At 39.5% G+C, this 25,084-nt stretch overlaps 1 protein-coding gene across 3 annotated transcripts in view; it reads left to right on the top strand.

Moving 5' to 3' along the window:
- Positions 1–23,199, top strand: part of ACVR1 (activin A receptor type 1) — a 128,670-nt gene extending 105,471 nt beyond the window's left edge. For all 3 annotated transcript variants that reach the window (XM_054723076.1, XM_028141197.2, XM_054723075.1), the window contains 4 exons: positions 7,658–7,933; positions 10,617–10,814; positions 21,037–21,167; positions 22,176–23,199. In XM_054723076.1, the coding sequence (XP_054579051.1) occupies positions 7,658–7,933; positions 10,617–10,814; positions 21,037–21,167; positions 22,176–22,310 (740 nt within the window). In that variant the 3' untranslated portion in view covers positions 22,311–23,199. The remainder of the gene's footprint in view (positions 1–7,657; positions 7,934–10,616; positions 10,815–21,036; positions 21,168–22,175) is intronic.
- The last annotated feature ends 1,885 nt before the right edge of the window (positions 23,200–25,084 follow it).

Here is a 25,084-nt window from a genome sequence, read left to right as displayed (position 1 = left end):
TTGATTGCATCGTTTTTTCTTGTGCTTGATTTAATGTCATTTTATAAATGTAGTGTAGCTTAAGTGTATGGTGTTTATAAAGTCTACAGTAGTGTGCAGTCATGCCCTAGGCCTTCACATTCACTCATCATTTACTTACTCACTGACTCACCCAGAGCAACTTCTTCTCCTACAAACTACATTCATGGTAAGTACCCTATGCAGGTGGACCATATTTTATCTTTGACAACACATTTTTTACTGTACCTGTTCTATGTCTAGATATGTTTAGATACACAAATGCTATTGTGTTACATTTGCCGACAGTATTCAGTACACAGCATGCTGTACAGGGTTACAGCCTGGGAGCAAGAGGCTGGCTATATAGCCTAGGTGTGTGGTAGACTATACCACCTAAGTACACTGTCTGATGTTCTCACAGTGACAAAATTGCCTAACAACACATTTATCAGGATGTATCCCCGTCGTTAAGCAGTGCTTGACTATACTGTCAATTTAGTATTAAACCTGAGCCAGGTTGTCTGCAAATGATGGTTTGACAGTTGTCCAAAGCTTTGCTTCAATAGTATGGTGGTATGTTCCAGCTCAGAATTATCTCAGCTTCTGCTGTTGATTTTTGCCCTTCACTTTCCCCTGGGGCCCTAGTCATCACCTAATCCTCCTCCCTTATATTGTGGTTCTTGGTCTCCCCTTTCCAGTCCTTCTCTCTATAATGAAGTGTCTTCCCCTGGGGAGCTGAGATACTTCTGCTCTACATGTCTGATGACTCTCACATTGCTTGCAACAATCGTGACTTCTGGGCCTGACATGACAGACTCCCTATTTTGGGGTCCAAGGATTCTCTGACGCATCCTGTACAAATATACCCACATGCAGCCACTTCCAATGTTTGCCCTTCCTTGGGATTGCCATGAACAGTCAAGTCTCTGTGCCTTTCTTCACATTGTTCTTGATCACCCATTCGTCCTGTCCCACCCTCTAACCACCCCTTCCTCCATCAGAACATCGCAGTGCCCTTCCAGTGTCTCCCAGTAGATTTAATTGTGCTTTTCTGCACTCCTCACGTTGAACCTCTGCTATAGTCTTATCACACATTGCCTTGTGTTGTGGTTGGATGCATGTGCGTAACCACAGTAATGATGGCAATAGCAATAGTGATGACTAGTTACTAGCAGTTATGTGTGTTTTCTCATGTAAGCTTCATCATAACCATAAGAAGCTAGGTAGGTATTCTTGTTTCTCACTTGTAACTGATGAGATAACTGAGGTACACAGAGATTAACATCGCCCAGCAGACGGAATAGTAGAACTGAGAAGCACACTGGGCACTAACTCTTAACCACAGTTGGGTACTCTATGCTGTAGTTGGCTAGATAGACTAATAGAGTTGGTTCTTAGTCTAGAGTCAGAGTATGAAGTGAAAATTCATCAACCGTCAAAATTGCTCCCTAGTGTACCATTTTTTCCTCTGAAACTGGAACAGACTGAAGTTGTGCAACTGATAAAGCATTGGTTGCGTTAGAAGCCATGAGGTACAAGAAGTATTTAGCTTTAAACACTAGAATTACTCTTACTGGGAAGATGCACATTGCTAAGAAGCTGAGGGTCTGGGACTTATTGAAGGAAGGGCATATTTGGGCATCCCCTCTCATTCTCATGGGGCCCGCAGCCTCATTGAGCAAAGTGCTCCAGATATCACTGTGCTGCGCAAATAGTCACTTTATCCATTCACTTGAGTTAAATGGCCTACGATACCACTCCATTACAATGAGGACAAGAATTATTTCCATTGTTTCTGCTTTCACATTCAACACTGAGGACAGTACACTACACATAGTTGGTGCTCAGTAAATATTTATTAGGTTGGATTTAACCACAAGGGAAATCTGAAGGTCACATTTGCAATATGATTTCATGTGAGAGAAGTTAAGTTTCCTTAGTGTGATCACAGAGGGCAAAACATTGTCCATTTATTATTACCAACGATTCACGGAAATTCTGAATTCGTGAGCTCTTGCTACCCTCATCATAATTACAGCCAATGGATTGATCTTATTGTGTAGCCTTTTCATTGAGAAAGCTTGTAGAAATGCACAAACTTTTTTGTTAAACTTCTTTCCCTGCTTTACGAGTTTTCTGATGTAGAGATTTAAGGCTGTTTGTGATCATTTCTCCTCCATTAAAAGAGCATATTGTGTTTTGAATATCAGACCATGATTTCCCCCCATCCTTGAATATTACTAACTCTAGTTCCCCCAAATACATAATTAAATTACACACATGAATACATACATATATATATATACACATGCATACATGTAAAACTCTGGGCCCTCATTGTTTATCCTCCCAATTAAACTTGTAAAACAGTATCTTTCAAATGGACTAGTTTAGACTTCAACTCTTCCTTTTGCTGTGACTGGTGTAGAACTCAACAGATAAGTGAATAATGGGAAGCCCTGTTGTGTAGTGGAAACTTGGAAAAGCTGTTTCTACTCTCAGCACCATTGGAAGCCCACTGTGTGACTTGGGGCCAAAGTTGTATGTCTCGGCGCATTCTTTTCTTCACTGCTAAAACCAAAGAGGTTGAGAATTATCTTACACTGTTTAAAAAAAAATTTAAATATACATAACACGAAATTTACCATTTTTACCATACTAAGTGAAGTGTACAGCTCAGTGTAACAGAGCATGTGCACGTCGTGTGACAGTCACCACCCTCCATCTCCAGAACCTTCTCATACTCTTAAAAGGTACTGCCTAACATTTTCATCAGTCATCATTTCTGGAGATCAATGGGAAGTAAAGGAAACTGTCCATAAAAGATATTCCATTACAAAATCATTGTGGTTTTCATTGAATCCTGGGCTATTTTAACATATAATAATAACCAACTCTTTTATTCTCACAGTAGCCCTTTAAGGTAGATGATGATGTTACCCATGTCTTAGAAGGCGGGAATTTTATGTGAGCTGTGCTAGATCACACAGCTTGGAAATGACGGAACCAGTGTGGGAACCCAGGAGTTCATTTCTGGGGCCGAACACTCAGCACCTTGCTCCACTGTGTGGTGGTCTCACTCCCCAGCCATTGGAGCTGCCCATGTCTGGTTCCTGGGAGAGTCTCCAGGGAGAGGCTCCCAAGGAGCACTGATTACTGCCCTCAATATTTGGGGTTTTAGCTCTCGAGGAGCCTGGGAAGATGACTTTGGCTGTTTAAGAGGCTTTTGCCCTGGTCACCTTCTGTCTCTGTTATGAATACATCCAGTGGCTGTGCCAGAGTTCCAACCTACAGGCACCTGTTCAATCTCCCCAAACAGAAGAGCTTTGACTCAAAATTCAATCCTATATAATAAAAGGGTAATATGCAAATTGACTGAACAGCGGAACCACCAGAATGCCCGCGACCACTCGCCCCAGCCGGCCTGCCCCCAGTGGGCCCCCATTGGGAGCGGGCCAGCTGGACCCGACCAGTGCACAAATTCATGCACTGGGGCTCTAGTTATCTTATAAAAATGCTCTAGCCTTTGGAAGAAAGTGGAGTAATATAATTCACACCTGAAATACAGTTTTTTAAAATCTTGCTTATTTAAAAGTTATTTTTCCTGAAGGTCTAGAGCAGCGATTTTCAACCTTTTTCGTCTCATGGAACACATAAACTAATTACTAAAATTCTGTGGCATACCAAAAACTGTATTTTTTGCCAATCTGACAAAAAAATAGGTATGATTTTTATTGATTTACAAAATAAAAACAGTAACAACAACAATAATAATAATTACCTACCCTTTTCGCTGCAAAATTTAAAAAAATCAGGTTCCTATACTTGTATATAAGGATTTCTGGTACCAAGAATTAACCAATAAGACACAACCTTATTATGCTACATGACCAATAAGATGTAACTCTATTATATGGCCTATATATTTATGGTTCAAGATAGGGCATTCACAGCATACTGTTGGCTGTTGTCATTTTTTTTTTTTTTTTTAATGTGACAATTTAAGGGGAAAGAGGTCAGTGCCTCTGACTCAAAAGTCAGGAATTGAATGTTTTAAAAATCTTTGCAGCACACCGAATGTCAGGGATGTAATCTGCCTACTTCATGCGGTTGTTGGAGGACTGCATGTCAAGTACTTGGTGTGTTGTTAGCACTCAATAATTAATAGCTGCTTCTATTGTTGATGCTGCTGATTAAATAGAAGACCTTTCTTTGTTCCCAGAGCTTCTTATGTGAGGTAGGGTGTACCAGCGCAGCCAGCTCCAAACCTGGGGTTGGCTGCAATTTAATAGCTTTGTAATTCTTGGCATTTCCCAGCAGCAACTTCATTATTTTTAAAATGAGTATAATGATATATATCTATCTTACTGGTCTATTCAGGAGAATCCCATGAAAAAATATATTTGAAAGTAAGTAAATTTTACACAATGTACTATGTGATGGTAAGGCATTTTATGTAATTTCTCTTACTTTATACTTTCTCAAGATATTTAATTCTTCCTCAAGCCATATCTGTCTTTTAAAAAATTTTTATCTTCTATTTATATGTCCCAAACTTTACTATCCATAAAGTTCATATATATGATATATATAACATTATATCTACCTAATAAAAGAGTAACATGCTAATTGACTGTACCTTCGCAACGCCCACCAGCCAATCAGGAGTGAGTATGCAAATTAACCCAACAAAGATGATGGGTTAATTTGCATACACAGGCGCAGAGTGGCTGGGGACGGGGCGGGATGCTTGCGTCATTGCCATGGCGACAACACAGGCATTCCACACCACCCCAGCTGCTCCAGGCCTCTGGGCAGCGTGGGAAGACAGAAAGGCGGCTCTGGGCCAGAGCAGAAAGGCTGCTCCAGCCAGAGCGAAGGCGGTGCCGGTAGCCAGGGAAACAAAGGCCCATTCTTACATGAATCTTCATTCGTGCATCGAGCCACTAGTATTCTAATAAATACATATATTATAAAATATATTATAATGCACAGGGCAAGGCAAAAGTAGGCTTACAGTTGTGAGTTTGAGAAACAATTTATTCTTGTATTATTATTAATTATTGTAGTTTTTCCATATGAGCAACTGTAAATCAACCCTGTATATTATAGTGTATATTATATGTTACATATAAATATATATTAAAAATACAGAAGTGCTTTTATAGCATTCTTCTTTATATAATATATAGAAGAATATTATTATACTAGTGACCCAGTGCACGGATTTGTGCACATTAAAAGGAAGTTAATTAGAAGAAGTATTTTAATATCACTATTCGCCCTTTTTTTATAATAGAAGTGTCAGAGATGAAAGAAAATTAGTAAAAAGTATATGAAAATAATATATAGATTAATAAATAAACTATAACAACAATAAAGGCATGATATAAAAACATGATATAAAAAACAACAAAAACATGATATAAAAACAACGTTGATAAAAACAATGACTGATAAATTGATTAAACTTATTCTAATATCTCCCTGTATACCACATTAAGAGTAAAAACACTTTCAGAGTGCTTGACTAATTTCCCTTGTGATGAAATATTTACAACTTTAACTTTAATGTCACACGCTCTTTGAACTCTAGAGAAAACAACATATAACTGACTATGTCTGAAAACGGGTTCAGGTAGGAATAATCCTACTCTGTCTAGAGTTTGTCCTTGTGATTTATTAATAGTCATCACAAATGCTGGCATCATGGGACTGTCTTCAAATTAATTTAAATGGGAGGCCAGTGTCAGACGGAGACAAATATCGTACATGCGCGAGTCAATGTTTATTTTTAAATTGCCAGTGCGCATCATATATACCAGTCAGATGGATGAACGGTCGGTCATTCAGCCTTTTATATATATAGATGGCTTGTTGCATAGATTCGTGCACATGCGTACAATTGGTGCCAGTGAGAGCTTTATATGTATCACGCATGCGCGAGTCAACGTTTATTTTTAAATCGTCAGTGCGTGTCATATGTACCAGCCAGTTGGTCAGTCAGACTGACAGACAGTCGGTCACTTAATCTTTTATGTATATAGATAAATATAATATAGAGAGAAGAGTAATGCTAGAAAAGCACTTCTGTAGCAAAATAACAAGCATACATATCACAATTTATTCCATAGGTTAGGAAGTGCCTCAGACTTCTATAGTTCCTTCATTATGCTCAGAAAGTCCTCACAGAATATCTAGAAAAACATCTTCCTACCTCTTTATCTACATCTGTCAGTATTTCACTTCTCTTCAAGACCAGTGGTTACTTTTGATGGAGGCCTATTGGAACATCTGGTCTAAATTATTATGATTCCCTACTCCAGGCTCCTGGTGCCCTTTGCAGATATCCTATATAATAAAAGGCTAATTGCAAATTGACCGAATAGCAGAAAGACCAGTCACTATGACACACACTGACCACCAGGGGGCAGACGCTCAACGCAGGAGCTGCTCCCTGGTGGTCAGTGCGCTCCCACAGTGGGAGCGCCGCTCGGCCAGAAGCCATGAGCTGGGCTCCTTGCTGGCAAGCACAGTGGTGGTGGTGGGAGCCTCTCCCGTCTCTGCAGCAGCACTAAGGATGTCCGACTGACAGCTTAGGCCAGGCTGAGGTGACCCCCCCCCCCCCCCCGCCGCGAGTGCACAAATTTAGTGTGCCAGGCCTCTAGTATATTATAATACTTTTCACATTATGTTGTAATTTTTTCCTTTTCATATCTGTCTTCTTTTCTAGCTAACAAACATTATCATCTTGGTTTTCCTGTGTGACTGACAGAGAGCATCATTTGCTTGTTATATTTCTTTGGCTCCTTTTTTTATTTGATGAATCTGTCAATCATTTAACATAAACTGATCCCTTTATTTTATAACTGAGTAGAGAGACTCCAAAGAGCCTAAATGAGTTGTCAATATTACACAGAAAATCACGGGCAGAGTCAGGACTAGAACACAGATGTCTAGGTTCCAGTTTTCTGTTCTTTTTGGGTAGTTGATGAATAATCTGTGCTTGGAATATCAGTATGATAAAGAGTTTGGCACTGTCATTATGGGTAAGCACAAAAAATATTTCTACTTAAATGTTAATGCAGTGTAAAATATTTTTTAAAGGGTTATTTTACAAGGGAAATTAATACGAAATTTTTCTGTTCATTGACAGTACCCTTTAAGGAATAAGTACTATGATGTTTCTTTGTTGATGCTTCTGTAAACATTCTTTCATGGTAGTTTGTTAGATTAATTATATTTTGTTATAGATCAGTGGTTCTCAACCTTCCTAATGTCACGACCCTTTAATACAGTTCCTCATATCTGTGTTTTCCGATGGTCTTAAGCAACCCTGCTAGCGGTTCTCAACCTGTGGGTCATGACCCACAGGTTGAGAACCGCTGCTGTAGAGCCTAACACCATCAGAAAACACAGATATTTACATTACAATTCATAACAGTAGAAAAATTACAGTTATGAAGTAGCAACGAAAATAATTTTATGGTTGGGGGTCACCACAACATGAGGAACTGTATTAAAGGGTCGCAGCATTAGGAAGGTTGAGAACCACTGTTATAGATGATGTCTACTATATGGGTCACTATTTCTGGATACTAAAAATTACAATGTGGAATTCTCACATGTCTGTTAATTTTGTTCTTGCTCGCTCTAGGTTTCATTGCTTCAGACATGACATCAAGACACTCCAGTACCCAGTTGTGGTTAATCACACATTACCATGAAATGGGATCATTGTATGACTATCTCCAGCTTACTACTCTGGATACAGTTAGCTGCCTGCGAATAGTGCTGTCCATTGCTAGTGGTCTTGCACATTTGCACATAGAGATATTTGGAACCCAAGGGAAACCAGCCATTGCTCATCGAGATTTGAAAAGCAAAAACATCCTGGTGAAGAAGAATGGACAATGTTGCATAGCAGATTTGGGTAAATTTTTAGAAATATTTTAAAATTACTTTTTTTACTTTTTGTTGTGAAAAGTTTCAAGCATGCAGACAAATTGAAGATAGTAAACAACTTTATCACAGCCACCTAGATTCTCCCATTAATATTTTACTATTCTTAAGCTTTATCACATATCTGTCTGTCCCCTATTTCATCAATCCTTCTTAATCTTTTACACATTTCAATGTAAATTGCAGACAAAAGAGCTCTTCTCTCCAAAGACTTCAGTGTGCGCACCACTGTATCATACACTAGAGTTCATTATTTATTTTTTTTAATAGGTAAAATTTAAATTTCATGAAAAATACACAAATCTTAAGTATACAATCTCAGGGTTTTGACAAATGTTGTAAAACCTAAATCCTTATCGAGACACAGACTTTCCCATTATCCCAGACCATCACCTCATACTGTTGCATTCTGATTTCACAGCTCTTTACACAAAGTAGGTACACATGCATAGCAGATGGAGTGAGTTTGCCTTAAAAATGGTTTCAAAAGTTGTTCTATAACCACAGCAAAATTATCAATCAAGCAAGAGGGAAAAATATCCCTGAACCAATTTATTTTTTTCCCTGCTAGGATATCTTCTTCTTATGGTGTAGCTTTAAATTCATTGTAAATAAGATTATTTTTATTTATAGTGTCATTGTATCTGAAGACATATTCATCTTAGACCCTGAAATATTGGCTGAATAACTATGCTCATGAGAACTGAATTGTAATATCGATTATTCATTTCAGTGGACTATAGACAGTCCTCACTCAACTGGATTAAAAAATGGTTTATGTTCATATCAAAGTAGTTATCATTAGACTGATAGAGGTGTAGACAATGTTATATAAATGATAAAATTAATTTTTTGTTTGTTTTTAAACACAAAGGATTTGACATGTCAGGAAAATTTATTTGTTTTGAATCCCTTTAAAGTCTTTTCTTTCATGTTGAGAAATAATTTTACAATGTTTTCCAAGTCGGAGAAGAAACGTATTAAGGACAGCATTGAAAGGGCGTGGCCCAGTGGTTCCTATGGGCAGTGTTGGCTGTGGTGTCAAAGACGTTAATGGCAGAGCCGTGGCTTTTCGAGCCGGGGTAATTGGGTTTCCTAGTTATTCAGCCGGTATTTCTGTGCAGGTCTTTTCATCTGCTACCTGTTTATGTGCTCTAAGAGCTGGCCTCCTTACACTCCATGCAAAGGTGGGAGGCTTAGCAAGGGGGCCTCAGTAAGATGTGACCCATGTAAGATGTGAGCCCGTTTTTTGGTGGACTTCTGAATTATTTGAAACTTGCATAGTAGTGTGCCTATGTTCATGTTACTAAATCAATGATGTCTTCCTCACAGGATTCTTAGAAGATTCAGAAATTAATTATAAACATTTGGGAAATAATAAGCATTTAATTGGTAGCTGCTTTTATATATAGTTCATTGGTCTAGGGAAGATGGACAAACTGGCTTTGGTTTATGGGACTTGGTAGGGAGGCTGTAGAGGGAGTTTTGCAGTAAGTTTAACTCTTCAGCTACATTTCTTTAGGATACATGGATTCATGCAGAAATCTGTATGAAGGGGTCTATTCAGGGGAGTAGATCCAGAGTACAAGAGATGGTGCCTATAAGACCACACTTTTAATACATTTTTACTCTATACCCAGAAATTGAAAATCACTCATTAGAAATCATGCTCTATGAATATTGCAAAAATATCTGTATTCTAGAAAAAATACTAGTATTCTATTTATTTTTCTAACTTTTATTATAAAAAATTCAAACCCACAAATATTAAAGAAAAGTATAGTGATCATTCATACCTACAACACCTAGATTGAACAACTGTTAAAATTTTGCCATATTTTGTTTATCTATATGTGGCTGTATATATATTTGCTAATTCATTTAAAAATAAGTTACAGACATCATAACATTATTCCCAAATAATTCAGAATATATCCCCTAAAAACACTACAAAATATATTCATTTTCAATTTTTTTTTCCAAACAAGAATGCTGCCAAGGTTCATACTGACTGAGGAATTCCAAAATGAGTCCTGGTTTTAGGAAAGTGCTTCAAAACCATTTAACATGAAAGTTGTGCTTCAAATGAGATCCAGTTTAATGTTCTCTGTACACGTGACTTTAGAGAAAGGCCTGTGGGTTTAGTCAGTGTTACCTGTCGTTCAGGTGAGCAGCTAGTCCTGTAGGGATGGAGCGCCCTTTATGTAATAGTGATCAATTACTTCACATTCTCTGGCTCGCACTCTTTGGTATTTGTGTTTGCACACTAGCGGGAGCAGGTCAGAGCTTGGGAGCATAATTTGCTTCTTGTGAAGCCACTTTGAGGTTCCCCTGTAAGATGTGAGCCTGTTTTTTTGTGGACTTTAAACACCAGCCTCTTCTAATAGGTTTGTTGTATTAGTTACCTAGAATTGTTTGTCTCTGACATTCATACATATGTTAACCTAACAGCCTCACAGTGTTTCTGGCAATAGTCACTTTCCTGCTCTCATAGAAGCCCTCACAATAGGAATCCCAGGGGATCCTCTGGGTGTAATGCAATAGTGACCTGGGTACCACAAGGGTGTGGTGATTGGGACGGGTTGAAACTTCGCCAGCAGCTCTCTCTGAGAAAGGACGTGAGCTGATGGACACTGTTGTCTTCTTCCTTTCAGGCCTGGCGGTCATGCATTCCCAGAGCACCAATCAGCTGGACGTGGGGAATAACCCACGCGTAGGCACCAAGCGCTACATGGCCCCTGAAGTCCTGGATGAAACCATCCAGGTGGACTGCTTTGATTCTTACAAGAGAGTCGATATTTGGGCTTTTGGACTTGTCTTGTGGGAAGTGGCCAGGCGGATGGTGAGCAACGGTAGGTATCTGATCTAATGTAATGTCCACTTTCAAGCACTGTTGATTCTACTGCCCTTAAAAGGGCAAAAGGGATATTTAAGTCCACATGGTTCCTTGTCATGCGACTGGCATTTATATTTAACTGGTAGATGGAACGCAATGGCATTGTATTTTAACTCAAGAGGAAATCATTGTTTTCTGGAAGAGACTAGTCATTCCTTGTTTTTTTTTTCTTTTGATTGGTCCATATTTCCTTCCTTCCTTCCTCCTTCTTTCTATTCTGCCTTTCTTTCCACTTTGCCTTCTTCTTTGCTCTTTTCACAAGTGAAGTTTAATGTGAGGAGGGTGCACAAGTAAATACAAGGGTGGATGAATTCTGCTATTTTAGGTATTTTTACTTGAGTTTAGATGATTGAGAAAAGGCTCAGGTGATGCACTCGGAATTCACTCCTTTGTAAGAAGCAGGCTGTTATAAGTGAAGTTCATCTTCAGGAAGCCCCGAATGGGTGGTTATGCCGGTACTCTTGTAAATTAAGTTTTATGAAATGGTGTCGCCTTGGCAGTTAGGGAAGCATATGTCCATCATTTTTACCTGCGTCCCCTACAATAAACTCTTACTCTTGTCTTTCATGTATCCAGATCAACCACAAATATAGTGTTGAACTAACTTCAACTACATTGTATTCTGAAAGCACTAAGTATATACTCTGAAATTGCACATGCCCCATCTACCCACAAAGTGGTTATTATAGTAGAATCTTTTATGTCGACTAAATCAACCGCTTCACAACTTGAAATACTTTCACAACTGGAAATCTTATTTCACTGAGGATGTATCTGAAATTGTTCCAGAAAAACAGAAGACAGTGCCATATATTTAGATTAATATTCCTTTCCAAAAGATACTTCACCCTCCTGTGACCTGTTGGAATCTTGGATTTGAAGTATGAAAGAAATAAGTCTGTAACATCTGTGCTCCATCCCACCTTCCAATGATAGTTTCTTGCAAGGATCGAGATTTGGGGGCAATCATAATTTTCATGAATACACAGCCAGAGAATGGGAGGTTCTGAGAGGGAAGTGGATCTGGGTAACAATGTAGTTTTAGTGTGCAGTAGTTAACATAGGCATGTCTTCATGATAGCTTTTCCTCCCCTAGCAGCAGAGTATTTGCTTTTAACAAACTCTCTAAGGATATCAAAGCTAATGTTTCAGATCAAACATAAACACACATGCATTGTAACCTGACAGTTCTTTTAAAGTACTTTCTAAAAAAATAGGATCTTGAACATTTTCTTGGTAATTATTTCTCAATCCGTGGGATCGCTGACTTGCATTTTGTGCCATTCGAGCGCCTGGAGAATTGTTTGCAACAGAGAGAGTGTTTTGCTGATTTATAATGTTCTGAACTTTGTCTGAAATTGCACATCGCCTTTATTTACCCTCCCCCTCTTGAGCTCCTTCGAACTGAAAATCGAATTCTAATTAGTTTCTCTTAACAGACATTTTAGAGAAGGATCGGTGTCATAATAAACCATGTGATGGGGAACTTGCCCCAACTAAGAGAGAGCTAATATTCCAGGGCCAGGATGGGGGCAGTCCAGCTGGGGGTGTGTGTGCTGGAGCGGTGCCAGGCCAGCCTGTGAGCTGGAAGCCTAGTGCGGCAGAAACGTGGGATTAGGGCTATGTAAGAACTTACGTTGCAAACTAGGTCCCTGTGTCTCAGGCATAGGCCCAAATGGCTTTTAAAGATCAACTGCGATTAATGTTTGGTGTGAAGTTAACATCATCAGTTTAAAGTGTAGCTCAACAAATGGTGGTTTGCTTGATCTGTCCCATGTTTAACATTACTTCTGGGGGAAAAAAAGATGAAGAACAGAAGAGAATGTTTTGGTTGTTTTTGGATCTCCCCTTTATGTCATTATTTAGGCTGTTTTTCTGGTTCCTAAAATGTTGGGGCTTAAGCTTCTGTTCTGTGGTGTGGTTTGATTTTTAGGGGGAGGTAAGGGTATATCGTGTCTCATTGGAAATCAGCTACTGTCCTTTGACCATGACTAATTTGCTATTTTCCTTCCTTTTGCTCTAGTCCCTCTTCTCCATAAATATTCATGTGCTCACATGCACACCGCACATACATGCACATACATAGAAATGTTTAAACTGAAAATTGAGAATCTTCCATGCTTTTAACAAACCTATTTTGTTAATATTAACATCTTAGTTATTACTACCAAAATAGAAAGAAATAAGTAGAAAATAAACAAGAAAAAAATGCCCTTGTATTAAAAAATTCATGTTTCTTTTCACTTTTTTATGCATATATTTTTGACATAGTTGTAATCATAGTCTAGATACACTTCTGTATTATCTTTTTCATTTATATGTGTGTTTTAATGTTGTTAAATGACCTGTTTTTATTTTAAATGGTCACATGATATTTTTTTAAACTATTTCCATATTGTTAGATATCCTGTCTCCTCATTTGGGGCCTGTAGTAGACTCTTTGTTCATATAACTTTTCATTTGGGGAATTAATTCTTAATCTGAAAAAAAGTAGCCTTAATAGGTCAAAGACTATGGATGTTTCTATATATTGCCAAATTGCTTTCCATAAGAGTTGTACTAATTCACAATATCCCACTCACCCCAGGGTGTGATGTACGTATTTTGCTTTCTTACCAGCTTTAGGTACTGTCATTAAAAGTATATATTTTTGAAATTATTGCATATAAAATACATCTCATTTACATATATGAATATCTTATCTTCAGAAGGTCATTATAATTATGTGTCCTTTGAGCTCTTGAGTCTGTTGTAAAAACTGATGACCAGATAGTGCTCCTGGAGCACTGTGATCCTCAGGTGGACCATGAATATAAAACTACATTGCATTTTGTAATTTTATTGGGATTTTACATTTATTTGCTACACCTAATAAACCTCATGCTGTTTCTGTACAGGAAATGAGAGTTCAGTCCATCTCACATATGCAAATTGCTCAATAGTATTGTTTGGATTTTACTTTTCTTGTTTAGTTTGACACTGAATTTGGAATTGGTAGGCAGGAAAACAGTTTTCTCACCTTTACCGTGTGAATGTTTTATATGAATTAAGGCAGGGTTTGCTTGGATCAGTGGTTCTTAAACTGGAGTGTACATCAGAATCACCTAGAAACACAGAGGACTGGCCCACGGCAGCGTTCCTGACTTAGTAGGTCTAGGCTTGGATGGAGAATTTCTCTTTCGAACAGGGCCCCAGGGTGTTCCGATGCTGTTGGGTCAGGGCCTGTACTCTTGAGATCTCGTGTTAAAATGGAATACAGTAAATCAGTTTCCCCAAGCCAGGAAATGAAGATTGCCCCAGGACTCCATCGGACCCTGTCCCAGCAGCATGTCCGTGCCTTGTCCTGAACTGTAGGTGAAACTTGCGTTCCCTTTCAAGCTTCTAAGGGGTTTATTTCTCCCTTAAGAGTCTTAGTCTTAGCCTTCCTTTTTAGATTTTTGCTACATCTCTGGCAGTATTCTTCTTTTCCTCTGTTGATAGTCCTGCAGATACATTGGTTTCTGGTTACCTGAGTTCAGTGCAGTGTGAGGAAAGGACTTTATGTAGGGATTCAGTAGATACATGGGGACGTTGTAACCGGATTAGTGCCTTTTAGCTGTGGTCTGACCAGAAACGTCTTCCCAGCGTCCCTCAGCACGTGCCCTCTTGAGTTTAGGAGTCCTTCCTCTGGAGCTGCGGCCTTCGGTGGCAGGCCTTGTGTACAGAAACTCCATAGTTTTGTTGCTCTGATACTGCGGTCGTCTGCTCATGGATTGAAAATCTAAATACCATCAACTTTACTGTCCAGCACATCTTTGCCTACAGCATCTCCTTAGCACACAGTCTACTGTATGTTTTCACACCAAGTTTCATTGTGATTTACATGCCATATAAATTTGTCATTTCTGTGACAGAGGCACCTCACTATTATCAATAACCCAGTGACTCTTCCAAGGACCCAGAGGAAATCCAGTGCTGGGGTTCCCACCAGAATGTACAGTGGGATTTTAGCGAAGGCAGTGTACCTCGGTCCAGGCACACGCTTTTACAAAACAGGACCTGTCCGTTCCTTTCTCGTGTTTGGTTGCCACACACACTGTGGCGTGCTTCTGTCTCTCCTTGCTGTGTTTCCAACCTCAGGGCCAAAGCCCGGCACACGGACACCTCTGCGGGGGCACCCTCTGTACCGTTGTGCAGATTCTCCCGGGCCCACCGGAGGCAGAGAAATACAGTCATTAACTGGCTCTGAAATCGTTCTCTCTGACTTGATAACTAACATAAGTTTCATCATCCAAAAAGTATTGATAACAATAGTATCCACTTTAATGAGTTCTCATGATTAAATGAGATAACACAAGTCAAGCACCCAGTGCGTGTCTGGCATCTGGTAAGTGCTCCGCGGGCATCATTACTGCTCCCCTGGGAACGAGTGGGTGACGGAGGGCACATGTGCGCTGGCAGAGCTCGGTTGCCCTTTCCCCACCTTTTCTTGAGCTAATCCTTCCGACACTACATTTGTTTCTCTCAGTGCCCACAGTGGGGCTGTGTGGACACACTCTTGTTTCACTGTTACTGGCTTTAGTTTGTGATGGAATCGAGTGTTACAATGAGTCAAAAAGTATTTGTGTCTCGTAGAAAAAAATGTTGCTTGGCTAAACTGTATGGGGTGGGGACTAGACAATACTTATTAATAAGCTTATGTTTGGCAATTTAGAAATCCTCAAAGCTTTGAAACCCCAAAACTTTTTTATAACTTATTTGGCAGAACACATGAGCTGAACTCATTTAGGAGTTAGATTTGAGCTGAATTGACATGTGTCCGTCTGTAGCCTTTATTTCATTTAGTGTGACTGTTCATATATTTCACTGCAGGAATGTGTTTGGCAGTGGGGTGGGTATTCCTCTGACTGTGCTAGGATATCACATAAAGATAGTATGTGCCTCTTACTACCATTGTAGAATGTAAAAAGCTCCAAATTCTGAAAGCATATCTAACCTCAAGGGTTTGGATAGTGGACATATAATCAATATTCATTTAACTAATATGTATTCAGTGTCTATAATATGCGTGGGAAGTGTTACGCTCTGGGAAGCAGTTGAGCTAATCCTTCTGATGCAAAAAAAGAAAACACAAGAAATATCCATTTTAAAGTCCATTTTAGTTGAACACATTATTATAAATTAATAGTATAAGCCACTATGGTTGAGGTACACAGGAGATGACCGAGTACAGGGTGGACACTGAACTTGGCCAGAGGCCTGGAGTATTGGCAGCAAGGTGGGAGGGTCTCTGAAGACAGAAGCATGAACTGAGTCATACATGAGATGAGTAGGACCTACTCGGGTGGACCAACTTGGGAGAATGTGCAGGTGGAAATGAGAAAAACATCAGACAATGATGACGATTGGTATCCCAGGGAAAGGAAGAGCTGTGGGGAGTCGTAAAGGTGTCCTATTGATGCAACTGTAAGTAATTCCTGTGGCTGATGCCCAGGTACATGGAGGGCAGTGGTGTGGAATGGTTGTTACTGGGCAATGAGCACCAACCTTCCCATGGGCAACGCTGATGGCATACGCATAGAAGGGGGACACAATGAGCTTTCCCCTTAGTTTTCTCCTAAAGATACATTGCTGGGGGCAGAGGCATGTGGTGGAGGGGAGGACTCGAAGCAGAGAGACCTGTAGGTCCCGATGCAGCTGTCAAGCGGGTAGGAGATGGGGGCTCTGGGGAGGGTCTCAGGCCTTGGGGAGGGTCATCAGGAAAGCCTTGTTTCTGGAGACTAGCATTTTGGAAAGACCTCTGGCAGGTCGTGCTTTTTGAAGTACTATGGACTTTCTTGTTTATCTGAACATCAGCTTCGAGATTTGTCCTTTAGAAGTGTTGGAACGGAGTCATGGCAGTAAGGGGTTTACCCAGAGCCAAGCAGCAAATTAATAGTAGGGATATTGGTTGGTAAAGATATATTTGCCCCAGAAAAGAGAAAACTTTCCATTAGACATACGCCCAGGAACAAATGATTGTATAATTGAGATGCACAAGCCAAAGGTTGTGGGGGAGTCGGTAATGAATAATGCCTCTGATTTCTTTCACGTGGCCCTTTGAGTCACACCAACAGCTTGGTATGGGAAAGCAAGGCTTGGCTCAGCTCCCCCTTCCTTGACCCCCACATAAGAGCTCCTCTTCTCTTCGTTCCTGTGTCTTTTTGTTGTTTGTACCACACATTTGGCACTTGAAGTGCTTTGTATTTTTAGTCACTTTTCCAGAATTCATGCTGGCTCACGATTTGGCAGTTTGTTCATTGGGTGGTGTCTTTAAAGGACATCAAGTTCACTTTTTTTTTTTTTTTTTTTTCCTGGCTACCAGATTGTTTGTCACTTTCTGGCAGAAACAAGGAACAGTTGTACCTGACTTCCTATCTTAACAACACAAATCATTTCACAGTCTGGCCTTGACCTGTTCTCTCTCATTCTCTTTTTATTTTATAAGCATGATTTAAAAAATGTTTTTATTGATTTCAGAGAGAGGAAAAGAGAGGTAGCGAGAGATAGAAACATCAATGATGAGAATCATTGATCAGCTGCCTCCACGCTAGGGATCCAGCTGGCAACCCAGGCATGTGCCCTGACCAGGAATTGAACCGTGACTTCCTGGTTCGTGGGTGGATGCTCAACCACTGAACCACACTGGTGGAGCTTGGCCTCTACTCTTCACTACCCATGTGCACCCGATTTCAGCCACAGAGACTCCTTTCCGTCTCTCCAGCTCTGAGGATGAGTGTTGTTTGTAACTCCTTATCTTTGCCCCACTCCCCCTGACCCCCATACCTAGAGTGCCCCCTTTCCTTGGTTTTTTCTCTTCCTCATCCTTTTCTGAAAACTCATTATTATGTCTGCCCATGCCATAGCTTCTGGAAAGGTTACTTATACTTCGGTGACACCCAATTATCAGGTTCTTAATAAACCACACAGGTGTTTTCTTCTCTGAGTACCATGTCCTTGCCCCTTCTCCCTGCCCCTACCTCTAATGCTAGTTTGATTTATTTTCTCATCTCTCTTTTCTCTTTTCCTGCTCCTCATCACCCACATCGCATCTTTTTCGTTTTTGTATCCCTAGGACCAAACAAAACCTCTGGTGCACACAGTTTAATGGATCAGAATGGTATGAGTAAAGTTAGGAACCAACAAGTAAACATATAGTGATGGTTTCTAATCTACCTTTGCCTCTTAAGATATAAAGTAAGTAGTGAAGTGAAAAAAAAATTCAGACTTTAAAAAACACCACCACAAAGAGCAGGGCTTGTCCTCCTCCTCCTCACTAGACATTGAGTTCCCTGAAAACCAAGAACATGTCTTACGCTTTTATCACCCTCACTGTTTAACGTGGTGTCCCACACTTAGTAGGTACAGAATGTACTTTATATTGCTTGAAATAATTGCTTTCCTTCACCAGAGGGAGTTTCACATGGCGGCCAGAGTTTAATCCCAGTTGTATTTTATTCCGGAGAAGCATGACCAGTGTCAGATGGAAACAATCAACAATTGACCCATATTTGAAGAAAGAGGCGTGACTAAGTCCCAGGCATAATCAATTAGATGGTCTTTCTTTTTAAACTTGATTTCTTTTGTTAAAACATGGGGCCGTTTAATAAAGTTAAAATATGGTAAATAGAAACATAAGGGGAAACCTCAGCTTTATAAAATGAAATTCATTGTTAGGTATCACTTTTAAAAATCTTGCCATGCTTTTTTCTTTTGCATTTAAATAGTAGGAAAATCCAACTGGTGTTACTGTTCACAATCACATAACCCTTTCCAAACTAGTCAGGCAAATTACCCCAAATAGCTGGCTGTTATGCTAGATTTTTAAAAAGAATTAAACCAGATTATTAAATATATTCTCTTTTAGAAAAATTGAGAGATGGGGAAGTGCATATCACTTATGTTTCCTATAAATTAATGTGGTCCTTGAAAAGTTCTAAATTATCTTGCAGGCCCATCTCCAAAGGTATTTTATGGGGTGTCTGTGAGTAATGAAAAGAATTAAACTATTTTTGTTTGAATGCTTCCTGGGATCCTTACAAGATAAGTAGGTAGGGCCTTAGAGGTGAGCTGGCTCCAGTCGTCTTCTCTGAGCAGGGGTTTATGCCTAATATGAGCTCTTTATGATTTACCAGGAAAGGTTTTTAATCCATTGACTGAAATTTTTCAGTGCAGTTATGCAGTGTGGAAAAGTTAATTAGAAAATAGTATCAACTAGAAATTTATTTTTACATAATTAGAATACATTCCGTTTTTCAAATAAACTCAGTTGAATTTGTGAAGTTTAAGGAAAAAATCTAGTATTTCTTTAACAGAGGCTCTTTATCATAGCTAATCTTTTGTGTAAACAATTTGTATTCATATGGGATTTGTAAGAATGGATTCTCTTTCTTAAGTAGTTTAATTTCTTTGATATATGAAAAGGGAATTGAAGCTATTCAGGTGGCTTGTAGGAACTAGAAAAACTTAATCATAACTTTCTTCACAGCCTCCTCCTGTCTCCCCCAACAACCTGTTCAGTGTGTAGGAATAGACGAAAGTTACTTAGAGGAAGGGAAAAGGGCAGAAAATCAAGCAATCCACTGTTTTCATGGTTGAAACCTTTGATGATAGAAGGATTTTCTTCCTTTTATTTGTATGAGGGGAAGAATCAGTCTCCTAATTCAAAATGAAGTTTTTAAAATTAAACAAATAGTTGACATACAATATTGTATTAGTATCAGGTGTACAACTTAGTGATACATTTATATACCTTACTACGTGTCCACCACGATCTGTCTAGTTACCATCTGTCACTGTACAAAGTGATGCTATTACTGACTGTATTCCCTGTGCTGCACATTGCTATAACCCTGTGACTCGTTTATTTTATAACTGGAAGTTTGTACCTCTTTTTCCCCTTCACCTTTTCACCCATCCACCCACCTACCTTTTCTCTGGCAACCATCAGATTGTTCTCTGTATCTCTGAGTCTTTCTGTTTTGTCTTCTGGAGTCCACTTATAATTGAAATCATATGGTATTTGTCTTTCTCTATCTGGCTTATTTATTTAGCATAATACCCTGTAGGTCCATCCATGTTGTTGCAAATGATAAGGTACCTTTTAAATCGCTGCTTTATTGCCGTGCCCAGAGCAGGTGAATCTGCCACGTTGGCCCCTCAGTGACATCTCTTCCTATTGCAGATCACCTCTCTGGTGGTGTTCCCACGGTGACCACGTCTCCGTCTCTCCTACTCTTTGTGGTTCCTCTCTCGTTTGTTGTGCAGAAGCTGTTTAATCAGCCCTCGGTTGTTGTTCTATATGTAGGTGTATGTTTGGTGTGTCCCTCGGATGAGGTGAATTTGGGGTCTTCCTATGCAACTGTCTTGGATCCCCCATCCCCAAATGATAAAGTAAAAAATTTTTCTATTTGTGGAATTACTCTTTCTTCTGAAAAATAAGCAGTTGGTGTAATTTTGCTGAAATTAACCACTTTCATATTTGGGAATAAGGGAAGAGTTTATCCTTTTCAGTCATTCTTGTTTTTCTCAAATGATTACCCTTCTCTACATTTTGTGCTCCAATCTGAGAGTAAATAATTGAGCCATCAGTGATCTATATCTGGCAGTTAGCATGTATTCAGTCCATGTACAATGAATGAATAAGGAAATTTGTAATTTGTATTAATTACCTGTATCCTCTCAATAGGAAGAATTATTTTATAGCAAGGACTTTTTTCCTAATCATACTAAAAAGGTGTATTTTGATAATGCTCTTGGATTATTTGCCTGTAGCTCTAGTTTGTGGATAACTTTTTATTTCTATTATGGTCTGAAACTACTAGATTCATGTCAAAAGATGTTGTGTCTTTTTTTGATCACCAAAGGAATTTTTGTCTTGGATCTTACAGAGCTGTTTATATACACTCTCGGAGCGTTCTGTTAATTGTAATTACATGAGAAGTAGTCACAGTTTCTTGTAACATCTATTTATTGCCTTGTTCTCCACTTATTTTAAGACATACCTATAGCTTTCAGAATCACCTTGAAGTGTGAGAAAGGTGATGAGGAGGGTGATCAGTACTTTTCCTGTCACATTATAATGTGATACCATCAATAAAAACCCTGAGGAAACCTCTACTCTCTTGCTAAGCCAACACAATTCTTGTCCATGTGTGCAGGTATTGTGGAAGATTACAAGCCGCCATTCTATGATGTGGTTCCCAATGACCCAAGTTTTGAAGATATGAGGAAGGTGGTCTGTGTGGATCAACAGAGGCCAAACATACCCAACAGATGGTTCTCAGACCCGGTAAGAACCACTTTCTTAGTTTTACAGCTGTCCTCAGCCGTTTGCTTGCTCTTGCGTTTCATCTGGTATGGTTCTTAAGTAATCTGCCTCAGTTACCTATTGCTTTCTCTCCCTATTTTATGCAGAAGGCCTTAGATCTAGTTAGGTAGGTACAGAAAATTGTCTCTTTCTTGAAAGAGCCATAGTTGATAGATCTTGCTAACGACTGACAGTATTCACAAAAATTCCTATTACTGATTAGCTTTAGAAATTGGGAGTCTCGTGACTATACCACTAGCGCTAGGACTGGAGTTTCATGTGTAAACCAAGACACTGAGTGATGCTTTTAACTGTTTTGCTTTGTCCATCTCTGCATATCTGAAATTGCAAACATAAGTTGTTCAATGCTAAAAGTCCTTATTTCTTTTTTTTTTTAATATATTTTATTGATTTTAGAGAGGAAGGGAGAGGGAGAGAGAGATAGAAACATCAATGATGAGAGAGAATCATTGATCGGCTGCCTCCTGCACGCCCCCCACTGGGGATCGAGCCCACAACCCAGGCATGTGCCCTTGGCTGGAATCGAACCTGGGACCTTTCAGTCCGCAGGCTGATGCTCTATCAATTGAGCCAAACCAGCTAGGGCTAAAAGTCCTTATTTCTGCTCTTTAGTAGCAAATCTAAGACATTGAGAAATTACCCTTGCTGCACATTTCAGTTTTAACTCTGGGTTAGTATTGCCATTTGTAGCACCCATAAAACCATCAAGGGATTTAGCCTGACCTATGTAATTGACTTGATAAAGTCATTGGGTAGTCTAGGTGTCCAAAGGACAGATGCCATGAAACCCAAGAGTGGCTTCTTTATTAGTGGTCAGGGCCTCGATTATTGGTTTAAGAAAGATGGCAATGACACCACTTTAACTTCACGAGACCTAGAGCTCTGCAACACAGCTAACCCATCTGCCCAGCTTCTCCCTCCCCAAAAAAACCACCTTTTCACTGTGGTGTTTGCTCCTTCTCTCTGCAGACATTAACTTCTCTGGCCAAGCTGATGAAAGAATGCTGGTATCAAAACCCGTCCGCAAGACTCACAGCTCTGCGTATCAAAAAGACTTTGACCAAAATTGATAATTCCCTAGACAAATTGAAAACTGACTGTTGACATTTTCGTGGTGTCAAGAAGGAAGGTTTGACGTCGTCGTCATTGTCCAGCTGGGACCTAATGCTGGCCTGACTGGTTGTCAGACAGAATCCATCTGTCTCCCTCCCCAGATGGCTGCTTCGACAAGGCAGACATCTCACCCAGCCGTGTGTTGGGGAGACACCAAAACCACCCTAACCTCGCTCAATGACTGTGAACTGGGCATTTCACAACTGTTCACACCGCAGAGACTGATGTTGGACAGACACTGTTGCAAAGGTAGGGAACTGGAGGAACACAGAGAAATCCTAAGAGAGATCTGGGCATTAAGACAGTGGCTTTGCGTATCTTTCACAAGTCTCCTAGACACTCCCCACGGGAAACTCAAGGAGGTGGTGAATTTTTAATCAGCAATATTGCCTGTGCTTCTCTTCTTTATTGCACTAGGAATTCTTTGCATTCCTTACTTGCACTGTTACTCTTAATTTTAAAGACCCAACTTGCCAAAACATTGGCTGCATACTCCATTGGTCTGTCTTTGGATAATAGGAATTCAATTTGGCAAAACAAAATGTAATGTCAGACTTTGCTGCATTTTACACATGTGCTGATGTTTACAATGATGCTGAACATTAGGAATTGTTTATACACAACTTTGCAAATTATTTATTACTTGTGCACATAGCAGTTTTTACAAAACTGCTCTGTGCATATGTTAAAGCTTATTTTTATGTGGTCTTATGATTTTATTACCGAAATGTTTTTAACACTATACTCTGAAATGGACATTTTCTTTTATCCTCAGTTAAATTCACATTTTAAGTGCTTCACATTTGTATGTGTGTAGACTGTAACTTTTTTTTTTTTTCAGTTCATATGCAGAACGTATTTAGCCATTACCCATGTGACACCACTGAATATATTACTGATTTAGAAGCAAAGATTTCAGTAGAATTTTAGTCCTGAACGCTGTGGGGAAAATGCATTTTCTTCGGAATTATCCATTATGTGCATTTAAACTCTGCCAGAAAAAAAAAAATAACTATTTTGTTTTAATCTACTTTTTGTATTTAGTAGTTATTTGTATAAATTAAATAAAATGTTTTCAAGTCAAGAAGTGAATTATATTCAGTGTATAAAAAAGATCTAGATAATGTAGAACATTTTCTTATGGGAACAATAGAAAATCATCATAAACCGAATTTGCTTTCAAATCCAGTAATGAACTTGAGGGGTTCTACAAGGATGTTTCCAGCTAGAATTTGGTATCAGATAATTTGAATTTTGTTTGTTTCTTTTTTTGGCTGTGATGTTTTTTCTTGGTCAAAAAAATGACTGATTCGCCTTCCTAACAAGATGGTTGTGAGTAGAAATGGGAGGGAGGATGTGAAAGCATTTTATTTAGTATGTGGCCATATGCGAGTGGAAAGCAGTCTTACCCATCTCACCATATGCTTGAGGAGAGTCCATTGTTGGCTTTTTTCACTTAACTCTGTTCAACGAGATTGAAAAGATTGGGTTTAGAGTATCCCCAAAGGGGAAGAAGTGTAAAGATTCTGAAAAGTTCACCAGAGGTAAGTTAACAATACATTTACCTGTATTATTATCCTATATAATAAAACTCTAATATGCAAATTGACCCAATGGTGGAATGACCGGTTGCTATGACTCACACTGACCACCAGGGGGCAGATGCTCAATGCAGGAACTGGCCCCTGGTGGTCAGTACGCCTGTGGGAGTGCTGCTCAGCCAGAAGCCGGGCTCATGGTTGGCGAGCGCATCAGTAGTGGTGGGAGCCTCTCCTGCTGGGTGGTAAGGAGCGAGGGGTCCTGAACTGCGAGAGCCCCAGACTGCGAGAGGGATGTCTGACTGCCAGCTTAGACATGATCCCCGGCAGGCGGACATCCTCCAAGGTGTCCTGGACTGTGAGAAGATGCAGGACGGGCTAAGGGACCCCCCACTCCCCAGTGCACTTATGTTGTGCACTGGGCCTCTAGTGTATTTAAAAAATTGTGGTAAAATAGAGATATAAAATTTATCATCTTAATCATTTAGATGTACAGCTTGAGGGTTGTGCTGCCGTCTCACTATCCATCCCCAGAACTCTTCATCTTGCAAAACTAAAACTGTACTGATTAAACAGTAGGTCCCTGTTCCTCAGTCTCTGGCAACTCTCAGTCTATTTTCTATCTCTATGAGGTTACTCTAAATACTTCATTTGAGTGGAATCATACAGTATTTGTCCCTTCATGGGAGACTAGCTTTTTCACTTAGCATAATGTCTTCAAGGTTCATTCTTATTGTAGCATATATTAGAATTTACTTCCTTTTTATGGCTGATAATATTCCATTTGTATGTATATACAACATTTTGTTTATCCATTCATCTGTTGATGGGCAGTTGGGTTTCTTCCACTTTTTTAGCTATTGTGAATAATGCTGCCATGAACATTGGGTGTATAAATATTTCTTTGAGTTCTTGCTGTCAATTCTTTTGGCTGTATACCCAAAAGTAGGATGAAGTCGCATTCGCATTTAACTTTCATTGAAGTATTACATATGTAAGAGTATACATATATAGAATTGTACAGCTTGATGCATTTTTATCAATTTTATAAACTGGTTGCACCCAGATCAAGCAGCAGAACATTAGCTTCTCTAGAGTGTCAGCCTCATGGCAGCATGAGTCATTCCTTGTTTCTCTCCTTTTTGATTTATAAGTAACTGGACATCCATTACACCAGGACTCCTGGCAACTTTTACCCACCCATGCACCTGAATATGGATCCAAAGG

Source organism: Eptesicus fuscus, chromosome 11 (assembly GCF_027574615.1).
Source record: "Eptesicus fuscus isolate TK198812 chromosome 11, DD_ASM_mEF_20220401, whole genome shotgun sequence".
NCBI lineage: Eukaryota > Metazoa > Chordata > Mammalia > Chiroptera > Vespertilionidae > Eptesicus > Eptesicus fuscus.
Note: the sequence above shows the minus strand (reverse complement) of the source record. Positions and strands in the feature narration are given on the sequence as shown.